We start from the raw sequence: 23,226 nt of genomic DNA, 5'->3' as shown, positions 1-23,226 counted from the left end.
CTTGTTTGTTGGGTCGCGTAATGTAACATTAATGTTGATAGTTTAAAGTAGCAGTGATCTTTGCTCGGGCCCTAGCAGTTCAATTGTTGTGTTGAGATGTGTCTTTGAGATGTGTCTTTGGAGGACCTTGAAGAGTACTTACAGTGCAGCAGAGATTTGCATGCAGACAGGATGGTCGCCGTTTCGCCTGCCAACTGGGCTGAAAATTGTGCACATGCTTGACTCAACTGCTTTTTCCACATTGATGCCGTTGTTGACATGTGGTGGTACATGAGAACCGGGAGTCGTTCAGTGACAGATTTCAGCAATCACACTGGATGATTGCAAGAGGGTGTTTAGTGCACAGAGGTCGGCTATAGCTGTGTTCAAGACCCCAATTCAAGTCTCCGTCCTTTGGAGAGAATGCTTCCCGGGGTTTTGAAAAATAACCCTCCATTATCCTTGATAGCGCAATCCATGCAACAAGAATTTGGCTGCTTCTCACCTTCCCCCCCCTTTTCGGGATCCCAATCCATTTCCTATCAATCTGCGGGGAGTGATCGCTGTCTCTTCTAATAGACTAATGTACGGAAACCTCTCAAATGAGGAAAGCTAACCATATCCCACAGGCACCGATCAGAAGTCCAGCCTGCATGAATATTTTATCTGTGTGCATTCGTGTCCACCGTGATCACTCGTTAAAACCTTAAGATGCGGTTTGTGGTGGCGTAATTTGCATTGAGACAGAGACAGAGAGAGAGAGAGAGAGAGAGAGAGAGAGAGAGAGAGAGAGAGAGAGAGAGAGAGAGAGAGAGAGAGAGAGAGGAGAGAGAGGAGAGAGAGAGAGAGAGAGAGAGAGAGAGAGAGAGAGAGAGAGAGAGAGAGAAGAGAGAGAGAGAGAGAGAGAGAGAGAGAGAGAGAGAGAGAGAGAGAGAGAGAATGAAGCTCGTCTGGGAACAAATAAATAGACTTGCTTTAAGGCTCATATTGAAAGTTTCGTTTCATCTTATACCCTGAGATAAAGGCAGTTTCCTCCAGCTGGTTTTCTAAGATACATTTCCCACTTTTTTTTTTTCTCGGTAAACATTATGACTCCTGCATAGCTATGAGGAAAATGGAATCATAAGCCACTGTTGTTGTTGACTCATCCTGTTGCTTCCGAGCTGCAGTCACTTTGCTATATTTTGTATTCATACACAAATGGGAATTAAACCCTCTACAGGAAAGCTTCCGGTACCCTAGCCATCTTATCGTTAATAAACACATTAATTATGTAATAGGGAGACTATACATTCACAGGATTCACTCAGAGGCAGGCGTGCCGCACCAGAACTGACTGAGATGGATTGAATTCAAGAGGCAAACATCGTAGTGAATATGGAAAGGGAATATCTAGAAAAGTATGTTCTAGGTAAATGTATTAAACATGCATCATATTTAATAAATTGCTAAGCTGCAGAGTGTCACTTTTGTGTGGATGTTGTTGCAGCATCCCGGACACTTGATCAATGAGACCTTGAGACGGGTTTTCGGTGCAGCCTTGTTTGGTTGCAGTGAAATGTCAGATGCATTAGTAGGATTCTCGCTTCACCACTTCAAGGAGAGCCTTCCAGAGGACTAATGCAATATGGCTGCCCATTACCCCAAGCTGAGACCGGAGTGATGGTCAGCCTGTATTGATCTCTTCTGTTTTTTTCGCCCATTCTTTTATTCGCTCTTCATTCTCTCTCCCCTGTTTAGGCACCGTTCCATTGCGCACCTCCATCCTGGCTGCAGGTGAAGCTGGCAGAGATTAATCGTGTTTGTATTTTTCTGTGTCTGTCTGGACCCACGCCAGAACGATTGAGCTCAGTTTTTCCCATTTGATAAAAAGACTTGCATTTGAGGAAAACCTCCCACAGAATATCCCCGCGGAATTGATTGCAGCGAGTTGCCAACACGATGCTTGCTTACATCAGATCTGAGCCGCGTGAGGGGAAAAAAAATATCCAGTGAAAGTGAACCACTCATTTTGAGCAGGAGGTATGGACAGAGGGACGAGCCCGGTGCATCGGGAAATGGCGTAAAATACACCATTACATGATCCCTCAACATCTGACAAGTCCCAGAACAGCAGTGCGAAGGAATGCAGGGCACACAGATGCCAGCTGCGTGTCAGTGCGTTTTGATGTTCTCCCACGTGTTCGGGGGGGGGGACTGGAGGGAGCAGGTCTGCCTTTTGACTGTCAAGGTGATAAATATAATTGCAGTGTTGTGGGTCCCCTCGAGATTTGGGTTTGCGGGCTGTAGAGTAGGCGGGAGGGGAGACCAATCCAGAGCCTCTAAAATTAAAGGCTTTTGTATTTCACTAAGCTAAATTGCAATGTTAGGTTTCTCGCCCTGCAGTGCATTTTCAGAACCAAGGGCACAGAGGATGAATAATTAAAGCAGTTAATGCGGTGCATGACCTATGGCACTTAGACAGATAAGTGGAGGACTTCCAAGACCTGAGGAATTTAACCATCCTGATCATTAAGCTGCCATTGATATATTAATCAAATATGGAGCAGAGGGCAGAGGTTAACGATGTATTTACATTTTGTATGTTGTTGAATCAACAGGTCAATTAACAGGGTTAGACCGGCACCTCCTTTCTTCTGTTGTCAGCAGAAATCTGATATTTTCTGGGCCTGAGATGGATTTTCAACAAACATCATCCTCACTTTTGTCTCACTGTCTCTAAGTGACAGCTGGACGGTGCAGAGTTACTGTAGAAAACTTTAACAAGTGCTCATAAAACACTCTCTTCTCCCAGAGCCTGGCATTTATCTGTCCCGAATCTCCAAGCCAAGACAGACACGCGGCTCCTCTTTAAATCCGCAGTTCGAATCGAGGACTCTTTCAAGCCCTCACATCGCCTTCCTGTGGCAGGTGAGGCCAGTTCGGCCCACAGCACAATGCACTCTAAGCACAAGACACAGTACTTGCGTGTCCATCTTGCCGGCCCCTTGAACTAAAGGACCGTCTGACCATCTGACTGACTGACGGTGGAGGCATTCTGCAGGCGTTCAATAATTTAGCCACCACTGCACAACCACCGGTCCGCAGCCTTTAGGGCAGTCGAGAGCCGGCAGCACGTTCAGCTCTGGTGCTCTTTTTTTCCTCTGTAGATGAGATCTGCTCCGAGCCCTTCTTATCTTCATCAGCGGCTTGTGTGGTCGCTCCCTCTATTATTAACTGTTGTGACATACAATACATCTCTGTTCAAGACTTGTACCATTGTAGCTCCTCACACAAGGTTTATGTCATAATGGAGATAATGGAAATAATACATTTTTCTTCTTGTGTGTGTGTGTGTGTATGTGAGTTATACCTATTTGCCGACATACTTTTCCCCCTAGAGCTGAAAGCTGCTGCTCATACACCAGAATCAGATGTTAAACAGTGGAAGTGCAGTGTCATAAAGTGGGATTTATGGCTGAAATCAACTGAAATCTCTGCTCTGAATCTGAGCTCCAGTGTCATCCCTTGGAGACCTGACAATGTAGGCCGCACAAATGAAACCGAGCACGTCTCCCTTTAACAGGATGCCACAAACACCCTGAGCAGCAGCCAGACCATTGGCAGCGTCTCCATTTTTGTCGTGTGGTCCATTTGAGCAGGATAACACCAGCCATCCCAGAGTGTTTTTCTTGCATCAACAAACATCACTAATCCTGCCTGCTGATAAAAGAAGAGTGTATAGTTAAGATGCGGTTCAGGAATCCTTGTTTTGCTATCTTCTGCCTTTAGAAATGCCACAGTAAACTGTGACTGGAGATGTGTGATCTGGCAGCTAAAAGCTGTTTATATCAAAGTAATGAGCCTAAGGAGAACGGCAATTAGGAGATCCCTTCCATTTCTCTGTCTACTAGGGGAAATTCAAACTGAAAGGTTATTGGGTAGGCTATTAAAATGCTTGAGTGGGAGAAATTTAATTGGGTTTTTTTCTGTGGAAAGTTTTGTTGTTGACTCAGGACACAGGCTGCTGCCTCGGGTCCAGGCCTACAGTAGTTAGGACGTTCTCTCACACAGGTGATCGGATCTGTTTATCCAAAGCACTTTAAAGGTTAGCGCGTACTTAGCGAGTGTAATTACAGAGCGGAGCATAACTTTTTTATTATTATTTTGCCTTTCGACCTGATAATGAGCTACAGAATATAACCCAAAGGACAACAATGGCTAACAATTTACAGACTGGCAATTATATACCAAGCTTAATACAGTACGTAGCTAATATTTAGCAACGCAGGGAAGCGGTCGGTACCCTTCATCCTGTTGAAACTCATTAGTGGTGACCTGTCTGAGAATGATTTATTGTCAGTATTAATTTCCTCTTTGTTTGCTATCGCCAGCTGTGCTATCTGATTAGTCCAGGGTCCAGCAAGAGATGTTTGATAATGACTTTAAATGAAAAGTCAATGAAAAGCCGCTGGATTTTCACCGATCCATAATATGAAATCTGTAGCTTTACGTCCCTGTTGGTGTGGATTATTGGATTTGCCATAGCAGATATGTTTATGACTCCCTCACTCTGTGAAATGATGCTGGTGCTCAGTCGGGGGGGGCGCAGTTGGAGTGTTGTGTTGCATGCTGCTGTGGTTTGTCGATCATTGCCAAAATGTAAATGTATACACTGTAAGACTCTCGTTTAGACTGTACAGCAAGCATGACGGCTTCTTTAGAACCTCGCTATTGTGTTCAGATACGTTTTTGCGTTTCCATATGGGGGAAATTTTCCATAAGAATAAAATCAGCCATTATGACCTCAGGCTTTGTGTGTGTGTGTGTGCGTGCGTATCTGTGAGTGAACGGGAGAGATCATCCCAGAGGCCTAATCAGTTCTTACTCTTTCCCCATTAAAAGGTGGGATCTGCGTCGCCCAGTCTTTGAAAATACCCCACAACCCCAAGCTGGAGGATTACGACAAAGCCATCCAACAACTGCTGGAGACGCAGCACTCGCGGGCAGTCGTCATCTTTGCCAGTGAAGAAGACATACGGTGAGGAGCGCAGTGCATTGTGCCTTCATCCATGTTGCTCAGGCGTGTTGATCACTTGCCATGTTGGGGCCTTTAATCTCCGAGCCGCGGCTCCTGAAGTCAGGCTAGAGGCAGAGATTTACCACGCGCACAGGATGTCTGCTACACAAATACACCTCCAACAACACAAACAGCAGCGCGCCTCGGAGGAAAAGAGGGAATCGCAACAAAGCAGCAGAGATATTGTGTCATTTACAATGCCCTGTGGGGAATGTTTATGTAAAGAATCACAGAATCAAACATTTAGTACCTATGAAGTCAGAATGAGGGATCTAGAAGTGGATACTTCAGTAAAATAAAAAAAGTCAATGACTATAACTCATACGTCCTATTGTTTTTAAATGAGATGTAAAAAATAACATCTTTCATCAGCGCAAAACAAAACCTAAACCAGTTTACGTTAAATAACAGAATAATTTCCCTCCTTGATTTTTCACCTTCGATGTGAAGACTGAATGAAGAGCTGTAATGTCCAAGCCGCTCCTTAGAGCCAGCTGTTCCTTTGCGTGATGGGCACTAGATTGCTCCCTCCTAATGCACACGGATGTCCTTGCAGGGGGGTTCTCAATGCCACCAAGAGGGCCAATCAGGTGGGCCATTTCCTGTGGATCGGATCCGACAGCTGGGGAGCGAAGAGCAGTCCCATCCACCAGCTTGAAGACGTGGCGGTGGGAGCAGTCACTATACTGCCCAAGCGCTCCTCCATTAGAGGTACACACACACACACATACACACACACTCACACACACACACACACACACTCACACGTATATTGTTTGTCAGAAGGATTATGCAAAATCTACCGATTGGATTTCCACAAAAGTTGATGGAAGGGTGGGATGTGGGCCATAAAACAACTCATTATATTTTGGCGCAGACCCAGTCATTTTATTCTCATTTTCTTTAACAATTCAATTCAGCGCCAAATCATAATATACATTATCTCAAGGCACTTTACAGAGAAGGTCAAGACCTTAAAAGTTATAGATAAACCCAACAGGTCCCACAATGAGCAGCAGATTGGCGACTGTGGAGAGAAAACAACTCCCTCATTAACTGGGAGAAACCTCCTGCAGAACCAGACTCGATGTGGGCGGCCATCTGCCTTCGACCAGTTGGGGTGAGCGGAGAAAAATGAGGAGACGGGAGGAAGAGAGGGGGAGAGAGAGGAGAGAGGGACCAGGAACAGTTGTGCACCATCAGGTTAACTTTGCAAGACGAGGTTGTTTTTTTCCACCAACAATTTCTCAGAGAATAATTTATTGATCTTGATGAAAGAATCGGTTATGTTTAGGGGACTGATATGTTTGCAATTCGGTGCAGATGCAAACAAACTTCCCGATCTATAGAATTTGAATTACATTTCCTGAGGGAATGTTGGGACTTGGCGGAGGTTTGGCCTTCTACTATTATATTGTCTAATAATAATCACAGTAATACACTTTACTCGTATAGCATTTTTCAAAGTTACAAAGTGCTTCACAAGCAAGACAGCAAACACTTTAATTGTGCCTGAAACTGTGATTTTATCGATTAAATTTACATATTAAATTTAAATAGAATTGTATTATATATACACTCACTGCAGGGGGTCACATTTAATGAAGTGTTTTACATCATGTTGAGTTCCATGGGGATTAATCAAATAAGAGTAAGTATGGTTTTATTCAATTAACTGTGTGCTTAATGCATGAGCTATATATAAATGTAACCACCATTTGTGTTTGTTTCATTGTGAAAGTAGGCCTGCTGGATTCATAGACACCAAGTTAGGAAGTAAACTTTTATGGTGAAAAGGTTCCGTAAAAAGAAACTAGCTACGGCCGGGAGCCACTCGGTTGTTTTACCGTTGCAGACTCGACGCGTAAATCAGTCTCTTGTTGACGCTCGTAAAGTGGTTACAAGGAGGAGTAAGCAAGGAAGTTAAGATAGAGGATAAACCCAATGTAAGAACAGTATAATAATAATAAGTTTAGCTTTATGTTAAATCACTCTGAATTATTTGGTTTATTCAGACTAACTCGACATGATGGAAAACACTTTATTAAATGTGACCAGTTTACATTGAACTTGGGAAGAAGTTACATGGAAATTAAATTTGTAATTGTAAAACATAAAGTCCAAATTATTTCTTAAGTGAATCAAAGGACAGAGATCAAATGAATAAGCACTGCAGATAAAATCAAGAATAAGGTATAAGTACATTCTGAGGTTCTGAGGTCCTTCGGCCAGTAGAGTAATGGTATATTCGTTTATAGTTGTATACTATAAACTGCAGTCCACTACATGAACCATATGCTTTAATTGGTACAAATAGGTTTTTTTCTGCCTTGTTGCTTTTGTTTATGTTAATAACAGTTTTTAAGAGCAACCCACTAAACGTATTAGGTCTAATACAAGGGTCCTGCAGTAGCTCCGACCTGATGACGGTTCTAATGTTGCTGTTTCAGAGAGGTGTTGATTCTGTGTGAGTGAAACAGTCTGAACGTTGTGGACAATTCAGTTTGTGGTGCTGTTGAGCTGCATTGTAAAGAGATGTGTGTCTGTTGTTTCGCCAAACATCACCGATATAAATGGGAGAGTGAAATAAACAGAGACACCTATCAGTATAATGCGACAGAATTCAATAACGGCACAAACTACATCCTCCCTGTTGCCTATTGAAACCTCCAGCAGGTACCGGGGAACTTAAGCATTCATTTAAAGTTGTGCTTCTGGCCCTCTAAGCAAATCTTTGATCGATAGTCACTTTCCTTTTAGCTCAGTCTTTGGTCTTTACTGACTCCTGAGATAAATATCTGGTTCTTTATCTGCTAAATGCTCCCCGATGTTCACCAGCTGCTCTCTAAGTGCGTCTGTCTGCCATTTGATGCTGAGCAGGTAGTTTACAGTGAGTGTTTAGAGCTTTTTGTGGAAAAAAAATAAATAGACAAAGCAGCCCGTTGCAGCTTGAGATGATGCTAATGAAAGAGGTGAGTGAATCAGCAGGAGGGGGAAGTAAACGGTAAAGTTTCAGGAATTAAAAACCAAAACAATGAGCTCAAAGACAATGAAACGAGCCGAGGGGAACCGAAGAGAAGGACAATCCTTTTCTCTGGATTAATCAGCCATCCCTTTTACATTCAATAAGTAGGACCATTAATAAAAACATTATTAGTACCGCTTGAAGAACAGAATTACATTTCCCTGACTCACACATGAAGCCATATAAAACTGTTTTCAGACATGAACTTCCTGGAAAATGACTGGAAAATTGGAGTTAGCCTTTCACGTTAGAATAACACAGGTGGTTGTTTTCGGATGAGACAAGTTCACAAATTCTGCCGCGGGAATTTATTTTTTTGGTTTACTGCACACGTACACAGACATTGGTCCTTGTTCTCAATCCCCCTTTTAATGTAATCTTCTTCAGATTGGCCTCTGTTGCACATTAGAAACACGCCCTCTCGCTCTCTGTGAATTTTTGGGACATTTTCCAGCTGTATTCTCCATTCTCACATGCAGGGCTCACTCGCACATGTTCCGGATATTGTACAATCCTGAGCGACTCACATATAGCCCCTCCGGATCATTTCAGGAGAACATGATCTGGAGTTCAGTGCATGTCTGAAAGCAGCTTCAACGACTGGAAATCTGTGCAAAACGGAAAGAAAGTAATTGTTTAATCTAGAAAACACATTATAGATACACTGTGCTGTGCAGCAATCTGTGCTAGATGATACATTTCAGAGATGACATTTTATTCTCACTTCTTGTCCCTCCGTCTCATCTATTCTATTTCAGTCGGCAATTTCCAACTTTTTTCTCTGAATGGCTTTCAACAGTCCTCAGAGAGCGACAACGACCTTTTTAACATTAGTGTTTGTTGTACACGACCAGACTCAAATCTGTTTGGATAATATTAGCTATTTTATTATTAAATGCTGAACCAGTGAATGTCACACACACATCGATCAGCGTGGGCTTATTTGCTTTACAAGTTGAAAATCTCCTCTCCCAAACTGCGTGAAACAATTGGCATCACTGATCTCTGCATCGTTACGGAAAGAAACACAACATAAAACGTCTATAGCTGGAATCCTCTTTGCCCTTTCGATCATTTCCAACAATTCACGTCGATAAACTCCAAATGAAATACCATTACTGTTTGTTTTTATGTGCTCAGGAGGTGGATTCCTCTCTAAAGCTGCAGCATAAATAGTCCAGCCGCAAGAAAAAAGGAAGACGATGGGGAAATTATGCTGCTAATTATACGCCGCATTTGCCAGGACATGTACAAAATCACCACACAAATAGAACGTTCCCAGCAGGAACCACCTTATTTAATGTTCTGTCCAGTGTCACAGGCCTAATAACCATTCATCACTTCAATTGAGCAAATTTATAAGTCTGCTTTTCTGTGAAGCTTTGCTTAATTAGGGGAGGTCTAGCCAGGACGACTGTACACTCTGGCGGCAGCGAGGAAAAAATATTAATCCACCATGCATCACTGATGGTCGTTTGAAAGGAAAATAAGCTGAGTCATTCAGCTCTGATTAGCCATTATCACCTCTCTACCCACGGCTCAGCTGACAGGACTGCGTAAGAGAGTGCAGACGTGGACAGAGAAACTTTAAAATGTAAAATTCATAATTTAAAGATGTAAAGAAGTCACTGCACAGTGGATCTAGCACTGACGTTTACTGCCCTGACCCACATTGGGTGGGGACGTTGCACAAACAAGAGAGAAAAATCCAGAACGCAGGCTTTCTTTTCTTTCTGCTTTGTCTCTCGTTGAGCTAATGCATCATACAGGCACCTAAGCCCTATCAGGCTAATATATCATTACTTCAATCCAGTTCCGTTTTAATGGATTTTATGAATTGAAGAAAAACTTGTTCAGCACCTACAGGACCTCACAGCCCGAGGCAACAGGCTGTGGCACCACTTACAGTCCCTGCGTTATTTATTATGCATCCTGTTTTTTAATTAACGTAATTTCCTAGATGAAAGGAGTGATTAAAGTTCCATGGGGCTCGAGAGGAAGAGGAACCACCCCGGTCAAATTGTGATGAAGAAGCGCTTGCTGGTGTACTTCCAACACCTAGCGGCCCCGCACCACGCCGCCACCACACTGCTGCGCCTCGTTTCCTCCAGGTTGGAATTGGTTGATAATTGGTCCGGATCTTAGCCATTCTCCTGCTTCCTCTCTTCCCAGGGTTTGATGAATACTTCACGGCGCTCACCCTGGAGAACAATCGCAGGAACGTGTGGTTTGCTGAGTTCTGGGAAGAAAACTTTGACTGCAGGCTCCTCAGCGCCTCGAAGAGAGAGGACACCAGCCGCAAATGCACAGGTACACGAGTTCTGACATTAGCAAATTAGGAAACATGTCTGTAAAACACTGAAGGATGATAATTTCACTCTCCTGAATCATGCTCAAGTGAACTTGACCTTTTGTTCGCAGATAGACTGTTGGGGTTTTAATTCCACCTCTCTGGTCTGCGGATCAGCCAGGAAGTCTAACGCCAGGTGTTTCCACCCAGCGGGTGCAGGACAGGCAGAGTTTATTATTAGAATAACAATGCACCACGTGGTCTTAGTCATAGTACAGTTACAGACCGTCTGCTCCTGTGGCTAATGTCCTGTATCTCTAGAATCCCATTTTCTCTCTATATTCCCCCTTAACCCAGTCACCTTGACAGCTCAGCACAGTCATGACGCGTGTATTAACTGCACTGCGCCACAGTGGACTTCACTGAGGCTGGAAATTACAGGAAGGGAAACTAAGTAAATGCTGTCCATGCCCCGTGTTCTGCTTTATTGCCACCATTATGGTAGCATTAATGACAGAGCTGCTGATAACATTCTGTCATGTTCCTATTACTTAAACTGTGGCTGCCAGCGTTGTGACAGGCATTGCGCTGCATCTATCATGTACGCGGATGATGCCTGTGATTTGGGAGGCTGTATTAATCTTGCTTTCATACGTGACGACCGTAATAACAGGGTGACACAAATTACTGTTTGCTGAGGGATTTTGTTTCCTTTACCGTCCTTGTGTTTTGTGTCTTTCGTCATGCATCAAAGACGGAGCACGGTCGTCCCACTTCGTGTGCCCCACTAACCCTCTGTAAAAATGACTATTAATGTCTGTTATCTTTTCTCCGGTTGCTCCGAGGACGACTGCACCACTCAGTCAATTTATTCTCTCTTTAATTCTTTTTTAACATCTAGAGTCAAGCTCGGTATTTACGAATGTTCAATATGAACTGAAGGCTTTTGCACCGACACACTGTCTCTTGAGCAGTGAGCACTCTATGCGCAGCTCAGAAAGGTAAAAAGGTTACGTGTGGGCTGAAATGTGTGTTAAGTTCTGAGAAATTGGCTGAAATGTCAGCACAGATTGCCTTTGACCCTCTTCAGTTTTATTCAAGTCTCCCACATCATCATATGTGTCCTATTATCATAATACCCTCCTCCACTCGGCTTGTAAATTACGACCGGCTATCACCGGAGAGAAAATAGTCTTTTAGTATTCGCCGTAATTCTCTTTATGTTTATGATGCAGCTTTGTTATCCGGGAGCTTGAATAGTATGATTATCTTGATGATGATGACGATGATGATGATGATTATCATTAAAATTAGCAGTAGTATTTTTGTTGTGATTATTTCCATTCACCCTTTGAAACACAGCTTTTATCCACCCAGAGTGTAAAATGGCTAATTCGGTTGGTAACAAAAACAAAAATCCAGCAGCGGTGGCACATTATGTATTCAAGCAGTGTCTCAGCAGCATGAAGGGAAAACCTTTAGAGCAGCCTGTGAAAGAGCAGGAGACTGGGAGGAGGATATAAAAGAGCAGGAAGCCACTGTAGCAGAGCATGTTACTAAAGTTCACGGTGATCTTCCTCACCTTGCAGATGGGACAAATGACGTACATTCTGAGCGACCTATTACTTTATAATACACCACAGTAATTCAATCCCAAATCTGCTCTGTTTGCCACAAACACATTTTCTCACAGTTCAGCCTGATATTTTCCCACCTCGGGATAAAATGTGTTTTCTTATTTTCCGTGCCACGTCGTCCCTTTAGGTGTTATTCCTTCCAAATCTAAATTCAAAGCAAATGGTGAATGGGGGACGAGAAACAACACGACCGAGCAGGAGATGATGGGGCGTGCTGGGAGAATGTAATGTCTAGTGGCTCGTGGTTTATTTGGTTGTTAGTCATTTCTCTTTCCTTTTTTTTTTTCTCTCCCTCAGGCCAGGAGCGCATCGGGATCAACTCCAAGTTCGAGCAGGAAGGGAAGGTGCAGTTTGTGATTGACGCGGTGTACGCCATGGCCCACGCGCTCCACAACATGCAGAGGGACTTGTGTCCTGATCATCTCGGCATTTGTCCTCAAATGGAGACTGCGGAGGGGAAGACGCTGCTGAAGTACATACGCAACACCAGCTTCAACGGTGAGTGACGCGCGGTGGAAAGATTCCTACAGAGGATCATAACAGGGAAATGGTTTTTGTTTTCAGTTTTGGAGACATTTCATAGCTCATACTGACAAAAGTAAGTAAGACAAAATGAGATCACTTGCTGCTTATCATAGCTGCAGATGATTTCTCTTCTGTTTCCTTCGAACAGTATGCTTCAAGCTCTATCGTGTGGCTTCGGAACAATCGAGCATACTGTCGATTTGAGAAATACTAGAATAATGTGCTAATGGATGAACCAGCGATAACATAATATGAAATCTGTCTTTGCAATGCTATGACTTCTCTCAGTGCATGAGTGGAAATGAGCTTATACAGCCACTAGATCATTAAAGGAAACAACTCATATGAGAAGATGGATGTCATTCTCACAACTGTACAGCAGATATGCAGCAGGAGCGGGCAGCCAGTTAGCTGAGCTATTTAAAACATTAATAACCATCCATTATCCATAGCACTTATCCCGTGAGGGTCACAGGGAGAGCTGAAGCCAATCCTAGCGGGCATTGGACAGACGTCAGGTTACACAATGGGCAGGCCGCCATTGTAACACAAAGTCAACATACAGAGACAAACAATCATTCATACTTACATTCACACCTACGGTCAGTTAAGAGTCTCTAATTAACCTAATCGCAATCTGCACGGCTGTGGACTGTGGGAGGAAAAGACCGGAATACCTATGGAAATCTCACTCGGACCCGGGGAGAAGATGTGGGAACCTCTTTGTTGTTAAACCATGCATGCTGCACCAAAACATGTTTTTTAATAAAAAAAAAAAAAGTGTGGTTGTGGTTTTACGGACGATTACTCTGCCAATAGTTGCTGCTCCTACGTATGACCCGCTGTGAAATGGAAAATTGCTTTAACCCTTTAGTTTTTCAAGAGACTAAACAGACAAGATGCAACGTGTCGGTTAATTAGGTTTAGAGGTGCGAGTGAGCAACAGCTTTTTAACTTTCTGGAGAGAGCCAGGCTAGCTCTTGTCCTGCTGTTTCCAGTCTTCATGACGAGCTAAGCTAATCGTCTTCTCCCTTCAACAAACTACTTACCAGACAGACTTGGCAAGAGAGCAAATAAGAATAATTGAAATACCAAACTTTCTTTAACTGCTACGTTGTCTGAGAACATTTTGGCTCAAAGGTGCTGCGTGTTCATATCTCTCTCCAATGTCAAGATAAAACATATCTTTGAGAAAAACTAAATAAAGGACATAAAAGCCAGAGTCATCCCGGACTATAAAAATTGGGCAATGAATTCCTACTTTACCACCTCCTCTGTGATATGCATCATATGCAGTCGCTTGTGGGCTGACTACAATTTACATTAGCATTTAGATTCATTTATAGTTAAAAGCACCACAATGTTTTCTTGATCTATATTTTCTGCCTATGTGATATATTATGGGTCTACCAGTACTTGAACCTCTACATAATTCAGCCCTGTGAACAAAGTGATGTGGATGATACTTAACAATTAATGGCAAGTAGCTATAAATGACAAATACTCCGGAATGCAGGAGTGGAGGACGAGAGCCAAATGGGAGCTGGGGTTTAAAACCAGAGAAACTTTGGTCTTTACAAATATGCTGGTATGTATGTCAGCCAGTGATCATTAGAGCCTCCTCTGAAGTGCATCGTGTCTTCACAAAATGTTCTAGATAAGATTCTGCTGTTTAAAATCAGAAATCCGTGTAATCTTCTCAGGAAACTGTCCTACTTGGAGAGGTAGACCCGGCTCACTTCGGGCTTTAAAAAACACTGATGTAATTTAATGGATCGTGTGGGAAATGTAAACTTGTTTCGACATATCGTTCTAATGAACCCCTTACTATCCAGCTCTATCGTTTCTTTTCATTGTCTCTTTCTCAGCTTAATTATGTGTACAAAATGATTTCTCACGTATATAATCTGAACTGCAGGGTCCCGTGGCTGAAGACAAATCTGGGTTCGTTTGCCAGGTTAAATAAATGGCTGAAGAAAATATTAACACAGACGGGCTTTTAAAAAAGATTCCACCATGAAGAATATTAAACTAAACTAAATGTGGGGCAGAAGAGATCAAGTCTTTAGTTTTCTCTTGAACCTACAGGTCATCTCAGGGATTCAAAAATGTCCTTTCTATTCTGATGATCAGACTAAATTAGGATTTTGTTTCACTCCATTATTCAGTCAGAGATGTTTCATGTTAACTGATTTCTGTTTGACAGGTGGAGATGTTTTTGTTTTGCCCAAACCGATCGGTGCCAGCCAGGTCCCCTCAACAGCCGTTACAGGCTGTATAGGTAGTGGCTTGTTGTCACATCACACAACACGAGCAGTGCTTGACCAGTTAAAGCTAAAAATAGACATTAACAATACCGCTGCAGAAGCGGTATCTCTCCTTAGATCTGATCTCAGAGCAGCAGTCTTTCTCATAAAAGATTGGATATTGGCTTCTTGCAGTCATCTCTGAACACAGGGCTTTTTGTTTGCATTTATGTGTTTTCTTTTAACCGAGGAACATGTGTTGCTCTTCGATATTTACGCACTTGCCATATTTGAATCACAGTTTTATTCTAGCGGGCCTAATCCCTTTATCTCCATTCATAATTCTACCTACAAAGCTCTGATTTCCAATATTTTTGCTTTGTTTTTTCTGCCATACAACAACAGACCGACTTGAAAAAAACATCAAAAGATGTTGGCAGGGATTCAAAGGTCTGGAGTCAGCCTTTGAAATTCCTACAAGCATTAAATATAAGACCAGGCTCAAATCCCAATAAAACAACATATGCATTCATTTCTTGAATAACTTTCTCACTGCTCTTCTTTTCCTATGGCAACCATTAGTTCCTCCCTTAATCTGAAGACATGCAAACTGGGGTGATGTTATTTGGAGACCTTAGATTGTCCGTAGATTTGAATGTAATCGTTTGTTTCTGAATCTTGGCCGTGGGATACACTAGCAACAGCCATCAGGTAAAACCTTTTAAATTCAGCTGAGTGAGATGTTTAAACCCAAAGAAACCTTTGGGTTTAATCAACAAAAAAAGGTCAGGGGAAGGTTATTTAAAAAATAAAAGTTGTCTTATGGTTTCTTTTGAAACTGTCAGTAGATGTAGAGCCCCTAAGACCTTCAGGGAGACTGTTGCACAGTTTTGGGGGTGTAATTTACAAAGACTGCCTCTCCACGACTTTTAGTTTTGACGTCAGGAACGATCAAAAGGTTTTTTCTAGTCGGAGGATATCAGGGACCGCGCAGGCACATATTTTTTAAGCATGTCTGCCAGGTCTGATGGGGGAAAGCCTTCCAGTGATTCAAAAACTAGTATAAGAATATTAAAATATGTATTCTGTGACTGACAGGCAAACAGTGGACACAGATTAAAATTGGAGTGATGTGGGCTCTTTATCTGTTTTTTAAGAACCCATGCTGCTGGATTCTGCATTCAGACAAACGGAACAGTAGAGATGGATGGATGGTTTTTAAAAGCCCTAAATCAAGCTAATGTGACTTTAACAGGAGTCATAACAGCAGAAGTAAATGGTGCATTGAGGACATTCAGTTGTTTATTAAGTGTATCAAAATGAACTACTGAAATAAAGGAACATCCAGAGCAGTGATGCTTTTTAAGATAGTTTGTGGATAACACTGTAGGCCTGTGGCACAGAGGAATCAAATATACTGTCAAGGTACACTCGGCCACACTAACAATACTGATGGTATCATTCCTCATTACATTGTTAATGGGATTTGTGGTCAAAAAAAGGAATAAGATATAGGAATAAGATATCACTCGACATGTTCTGGCATAATTAAAGTATAATAAGTATGTTAAGGATCTTGTCCATTAAACGTTTGGGTTCTAATGGTGTCTTGCATCTCATATTCCTTTGTTTTGTGTACAGTCAAGGCATTTTAAGAGTTACACTTTATTTTTATCCATGTACAAAAATGTGTGAAGGCGACTTCCCAGCGAGCTAAGAGCTAAAGACATGCCCGCCTTTGTCTAATGCGGTCGCTATGGCAGCAGTGCAGAGTTCCAGAAGGCAAGAAGCCCACCGGTTTTAAGGTGGAACTAAAGGAAGAAAATATATTCAATCGTTTGAGCCGTGCTAAAAAAGTCCAAGGACACCTTAACTAGGTGCAGATTCATGCATGGGACCGGGGAGCCGCTGTTCGATCTCATAACCTTCCGGCCCTCTGTTGACTTCTCTGTGGGTTTTCAGCGTCTGCAAATGATTTAGCCGACTGTGGTTCTGACAAAAGCGACTCATTTCACCTGAGTCAAACAATAAGATCTCCACCTCCTGCATCTCCTCTACCTCTTGTGCTGTCTTGCCATTGTGTTTTCTCGGCCGTTTTTCACCGGCGAGTGAGTGTTGCTCTCCTGCAGCTCCGTCAGGCTCATACCTCGCTGGCCCTTTATTGCATTTCGACTGGAACCACGCACATTATCCTGTGTACGTGCCACCGCTAACGTGTGATTGAGAGTGAAGGAGTGTAGGCCTCCTTTGTTGATCCCCCCACTGTGCCGGAGTCACAGAGCTGAGGAGTGAGAGGCAGGAAAAAAAAGGAAAAAGAGGGGAGAATAATGATGCGAGAGAAACACAGCAGTGGATCCCCGGTCCACCCACACCGCTCAGCACAGCAGCCGTGCACTTTTGTTCGGTCTTAGTTCAGAGCCACATGCAAATGCATAAATCTGTCATCTTAGACAGCGGCCTCACGAAGGTGTCTACACAGGCAATTTTTGTTCCCGCGAAAATAGCCAACGGAAACTAGGAAGGAATTTCGAATGCCTTTTTATCTGCACACACACAGACAGAGCACTTAATTATTTGCTCTAAAGCTGAAGAGCGTCAAGTGCCCAATCACTCGTGTCACTTAACTGAGCAACTCTGTGTGTTTTTTGTTATTTGTGTAAGCCCGTTATATTTTTCCCTTGCTGGGGGCGTGGAGTAAGAATAGTATACCCGCCACGGTTATTGCCTCCATGAGTCAATACCTTGTCAACATCTTTTTGCGGTGTGTCAACAAGTCGGTCGTGTGTTTGGTGGAAGCAGGAGTGACAGGAAGGTGAATGCCACCCGACCAAGCTTTAGTTTGGTTTTCATTAGGTTTTTTTCACCATGGGCTCCACAGAGGCTTCGAAAGGATAACTGCTACGGCTAATTAATTAATAGACACATAAAGAAGGCTGTATACGAACAGTTGAATTCATTTGGAACACAGGTCCAGCTTCGTTCTCTGTGCTGCTGACACATGGTTTTTCAATGAAATAGTCACCGGCTTTTAAATGAAAAGACAGATGGTTCAAATGACTCCAGCGGTGCCATTTCTGTATTGTTAATGTGGAATATGTGTGCTGCCACTTTGCATAACAGCAGATAGTGAGGGATGTGTGGCTCCGCATCATCATGGAAATGGCTGCTTTAAGTCTTATCAGCTGACTTTAATGCACAATAGTGTCACAGAGTCAGGGAAAAAAATAATTTGGTTGCTTGTACTGGGCGTTTTATTAAATTGGCCTCACTGGCCTGTGAAGGTTTTTTTCCCTGACTAGTTCTGCTTTTCCTGTTTCACAAGTCTTTGCCTTGAAACTTTTGTACAATGTTCAATGACAAACGTCCTTGGAAAAAAAAAAATGGAAGGAGATGAAATTCCCTCCTGGCTTTTTAAAAATAAGGAAAAAGGTTCAGTGGCCTTCCATCCGAAAGCCACGAGCTCTGTTCTAGATACAAAAGTCAACGCGTTCCCAAACGTGTTTTGGACGTATGCTGCTGCTCCTGTCTCTCCACTTTTTATAGCCAGAGCTATTAAAGTACTTAATTCCCATGCTAAGTGTTATCAGACTCCCCCCGTCCCATTTCAAAAATGGTATCTCCAGTCGGGCTGATGAACTACTGTATTCGGTGCCAAGGTGAATAGACTTGCAGCATTTTTTTTTCTTCTTTCTCTTGCAGCATTGTGCGACGGTAGAAATGACCTCATCCACCATTCAGCACTCATGTATAAAATACAGCACAACCATTGTTCCCATTAATGCCTTTCAACATCCAGTGCTGCGAGGGAGAGCTCATGTTGAGTGACATCTGCATTAAAACGCCGCCTTGCACTCACTCCCCAGCCAAGAGGATTGTTTGATTGAATTAACCTGCACACATCCACACATGTTAGTGGAGGCACAGCTGAGGATTGAGAGCTCCCACAGCTACACATAAAAAAAAAAAAAAAAACTCTATTACTATTTTATTCCTTACCTCATGCGTGTGTTTCAGGTGTCTGCGGCCCTCTCCGAGCTAATTAGTGAAATCTTCGGGGCTCTGCTTGACACAGGCTGCTCCACGCTGAGAGCAGATGGGAACCATATGATGCTCTGGCTGACCTGCTTATCCTCGCCACGTCTCCTGTTGTTGTCCACTGCGTGACTGAAACACGTTGCTCTTAACCCAAGGAGCTGCGCGCTCATTGTAAACAGCGTTCAATGTCGGATTTCAGAGCGCAGCTGAGAGTCCACATGTCCGACCGTGTTTGGAATGTGAAAAATATTATCCCCCTGTCACCGGTGTGCAGCCACGGTGATGCATAGGAAGCAGGTGAGGGAAGCGTTATGTTGGTCAGTAGGGAGCCCGATTCCCTGCCCCAGATTATCATGAAGGTTCGACATGTAGGTCACGATGTGTGGGGGAGCAGACGCACACACACTGAGATCCTTCATGTTGTCCACGTGTTGGCTGCCACGCAACCTAAAGGCAAGGGGTCAAAAGGTCATGTTTTTCCTCATATAACAGGAGGTGTCTCACCCTGTGAAACCAGCGTCTAACACCTCTCTCTCTTCTGCTGTCCTTTCGTGTCCTTCTCTCCTGCTACATACAGGCAGCGCCGACACCTCTGTTGTGTTTAATAAGAATGGCGATGCTCCAGGACGCTATGACCTGTTCCAGTTCCAGGTGACCAACTCCTCCACCCCGGAGTACAAGATGGTAGGACAGTGGGTGGAGACGCTCCAGCTCAGGGTACGACACTTCTCTGACACCAGGAGCCCAAATCATGTAAAATGGTGTTTGTATGCTTGTGTCTAAACAAGGTATCCACACTCAGTGATGCAAAATATTCACTCGAAGCCACTTGATGGCTTTATGTGTTTTCCAAAATTGAAATTTCTTACCTGACAAGGACATGCATATTATTTGCATCTCAAATACGGAGAGCACTCAGCTGCAGACAGGCCTTACTTACATTCTAATTGATGCATATTAGATGCAGAAAATTAATCTGTTTGTGCAATTTAGCAAGAAAAACAAAGTGTTGCACTTTACCCAGCAGACAACTCTTCACAAATCCAGCAGGTGTAGTGTTGTCCTCCGGCAGTTAACATGTTCAAACACACAAGTCTGGTTGATGTGCAGCCTGCTTACGCATTCGAAGGATGAATCATATCCCATGTTCATGCATAGAGTTACTTTTAGACTTTATTTCATTAAGTGTTTATAGTCGCACTTGAAACACATTTTTTTCAGAGGTTATTAGCGTCCAAACAGCTGCTTTAAAGAAGAGAAAAACACGCAATTAAACCCACAATAGATTTTAAACTCGGATTGTGAGGAAGGATAAAAGGCAGTAATTATAGTGTAATGCTTGTTGTGTGCTATTAATCTGCTTCTACCTGTGTATGGATTGTTGGGGCAGAACAACAACCTCAGACAGGATTTGATTTAAGGGTCCTAAGATTAGAAAGAAGAAAGCAAGAAAGAAAAGAAAGCAGCGAGGCTTTGCTCTCACTCGGTTGCTGGAGATCACGCTTCTCCCACTTGCATAGGTTGGAGGACTGACGCTGAAGGAGAGTGGGAGGAAGAGAAAAAGAACATGTTTTTAACCCAAGTGTCAGTCCATATATGATCAGTCTTTGGCAGCAGAGAGCAGCTGAAGATGTGGACGCGGTTGGAAACTGATGCCTAAATACACATCTCCGGTGTCACGGTTGGTGCTCGGCAGCTTTTACTGCGGGTTTCCCTGTACTGTACGCGAGGAAACTCAAAATCTATGATCCAAAAATTGAAATTTAAAGTGCACCCCAGAGTGAAAGATAAATCATATGGAAGGCTCAAGGTACTCCAAGGGTTTTAATATAAAAATAAGTGAAAATGTAATTTCACTTTTTGACATTTCCAAATGATAGGAGTGGAACCCATGGGGTAACAGAATGGATAAGTCGTTTTTCATTTCACGGAATCCCTAAGTATCTTTGATTCACCTGTTAAAAAAATACTTTTACTACCATATTAGTGGTTGGGGCAGCGCTAACTTAAAATTACACATATTCAATGAGAGAATGACACCTGAGCTGGAAGTTTTATGTTTTTCAATGGAACTCAGATTATAATAAAAAAAAAAAAACATGACATTTACATACAGATGAGGTAACATTTGCATAATAGTGCCCCGGATCAGAAGAATTAAGTTCAGTCGGAGGGATTTGATAGCGCAGGTGGAACAATGTCTGCTGCTGTAGTTTAGTGCTTCATTCTGTTTAAGTGTGATTACAAACCAAACGCTGTTACAACACAATTATATTCCGATGCAGTAGACATTAGCTTGTTCACTAACACATGAGGAGAAATCTAATTTAAAGGGTTACCCCGGAACGAGCATCCTGACGTGCTCCGCCACCGTCCATAAAGCCCCGTGTTAGACCAGCCCAGCTCGCCAAGGCTCAAATTAACTGTAAAATTATCAGCTCCGGCTAAAAACCCAAATGGAAACTACGGCAACCCTATACGAGTCCAAGGTGTCAAAAATACCCTGCTTCTGGTCTCCATGGAAACAGAGCGTTTGGTCTCATTACAGTTTCCACACTGTGTGTAATCGGGAGGTTTTCCAGAGAGCAGCATTTATTGTCCAAATAACAAATGGCACCTTCATGCCCCCAGATAAATGGCAGATGATAATCTACACAGACACCACAGAAACAACGCATTTGTCATGAAGGGGTGTGTGTGTGCGTGTGTGTGTGTGTGTGTGTTTGCTGCATACCTGCACTTTTTGTATCTGCAATTATAGGAAGCTGTCACATTTTTTAGAAGGCTATTCTAGTTTTGTCCTGCACTGCACTCGTGTTATATACGTGATGGTATTTCGTACCCGGTGAAGTGATATCTACCGATGTTGTTCTGATAACGAGTTGTGGTCCTGCAGGGGATTTTGTGCAGGACTATTTTTTGGAGTCTTCCTGGAGTCACGCTGTCATCACAGCATTGCCAGGCAATCAGCAGTCAGTTTCTGTCTCTGATCACATGAGAGATAACAGTCGGTAACTATCTTGTCCACACATACTTCCACTAGGGTCGGACAGTCTAAGTTTAAATTAAATACAACTGCACCAGATTTGGGACATTCACTGATATTGATTCCCACACTATGCCTGTTTTTGGTCAGTCAGCCTCTATGAATTATTCCCTGGGGAAGTTTTCGAAAAATGCTGCAATTTTAAAGTCAGCCCCCTGTTCTGGATTTGCACCAAAACATATATTCAGCTCTTTCCTGACCCATATCACACCCGTGCAGTTTCATGCAAATCTGTGCCGTTGTTTTTGTGCAATCTGTCTGACAAACAAACTAAAATACGCAGGTACAGGGGTGAAGACCTGACCTGAGCACAGCTAATCAGGTGTTTGATTTACCTCTCCTCTTGTTTCCAGTCTTTGTGTTAAGCTAAGCTCGCTGTCTCCTGCCGGTGGCCTCAGATTCAAATGATAGATCTCTCAGCAAGAAAGAGAATATTACTTCAAAATGTTGAACTATTCATTTAAGTCGTGAATTCCCTTCACATCGAGGTGTAATGTAACATGAATTCCCGCTGTTGTGACTTTAATGCAGGTATTAATGCACCTTTTAATTGTTTGATATCAGCAGTTTTAGAGGACCATCAAAATAGGTTTAATAAGTTTACCAGTACTCAGCTGATTTCTATATTTTAATGATTTTATTTGCCCTGGTTTATTCACTGATACTGTATATTGGTGCGAAACTGCCTAAACCATGCATCTTTAATCTCCTGGTGCTTTAAGAGTCATGGATCAGGACACGTTCATAATAAATCAAAAGATCGGCTCCGAGCCTCATGAAAGCTTTTTCTAACTCCCTTCCAGAATATGCAAAAGCTCTAAAAAATTCAATTTCTTCACGGCTTTTTTGGGCCAAGTTGTACATTAAAACTACAGTTTGAGCTTAAATCATGAAACAGCTCGGGGTGTTTTTGGTTCGGGGATCCAGATCGTTCTTCAGTGCATCTGTATGCTGCACTTTTTTAGTTTGATGGCAGGATCATAAATAGGAACAGCTCTGCGAAATCCAAATGAGGCATTTTGCAATCCCAAATCCCATTCTCTCTCCTTCTCATCACGTATTTCATACCTCACTGGCTCCTGTATTAAAACATAATGTCTTTTGCATTTCACATTTCTTTATTTTTATTTCAACGAACAAAGGTAAGCTGCGTTGCCATGGGGATTTCAATTACTTTCCAGTATTAGGGAGAGGCAATCCCTCGAAGAAATTGGCAGGAGAGATGTTGCACTGTATTAGGTTAATCGTTTTTTGACTACTTTGAATTCTTTTTGCTCTTTTGATTGCGTTGCTCCTTGTTTTTGCAAAGAAGGCAATAGTAATATTAATTAGTGGCCAGTTAACAGCCTTTGTCGGAGCAGTGAAAGTATTTCTCCCGATCCAC

At 42.8% G+C, this 23,226-nt stretch overlaps 1 protein-coding gene across 2 annotated transcripts in view; it reads left to right on the top strand.

Moving 5' to 3' along the window:
* The window catches only part of LOC128442550 (metabotropic glutamate receptor 7), a 60,567-nt gene that overhangs the window by 24,536 nt on the left and 12,805 nt on the right, over window positions 1–23,226 (top strand). For both annotated transcript variants that reach the window (XM_053425051.1, XM_053425052.1), the window contains exons 3-7: window positions 4,864–4,999; window positions 5,595–5,749; window positions 10,236–10,373; window positions 12,288–12,488; window positions 19,374–19,513. In XM_053425051.1, coding sequence (XP_053281026.1) covers window positions 4,864–4,999; window positions 5,595–5,749; window positions 10,236–10,373; window positions 12,288–12,488; window positions 19,374–19,513 — 770 coding nt within the window. The remainder of the gene's footprint in view (window positions 1–4,863; window positions 5,000–5,594; window positions 5,750–10,235; window positions 10,374–12,287; window positions 12,489–19,373; window positions 19,514–23,226) is intronic.

The sequence above is a fragment of the Pleuronectes platessa genome, chromosome 6 (assembly GCF_947347685.1).
Source record: "Pleuronectes platessa chromosome 6, fPlePla1.1, whole genome shotgun sequence".
NCBI classification, from domain to species: Eukaryota; Metazoa; Chordata; class Actinopteri; order Pleuronectiformes; family Pleuronectidae; genus Pleuronectes; species Pleuronectes platessa.
The sequence above is the reverse complement of the archived record's forward strand: the minus strand, read 5'-3'. Positions and strand labels throughout refer to the sequence as shown.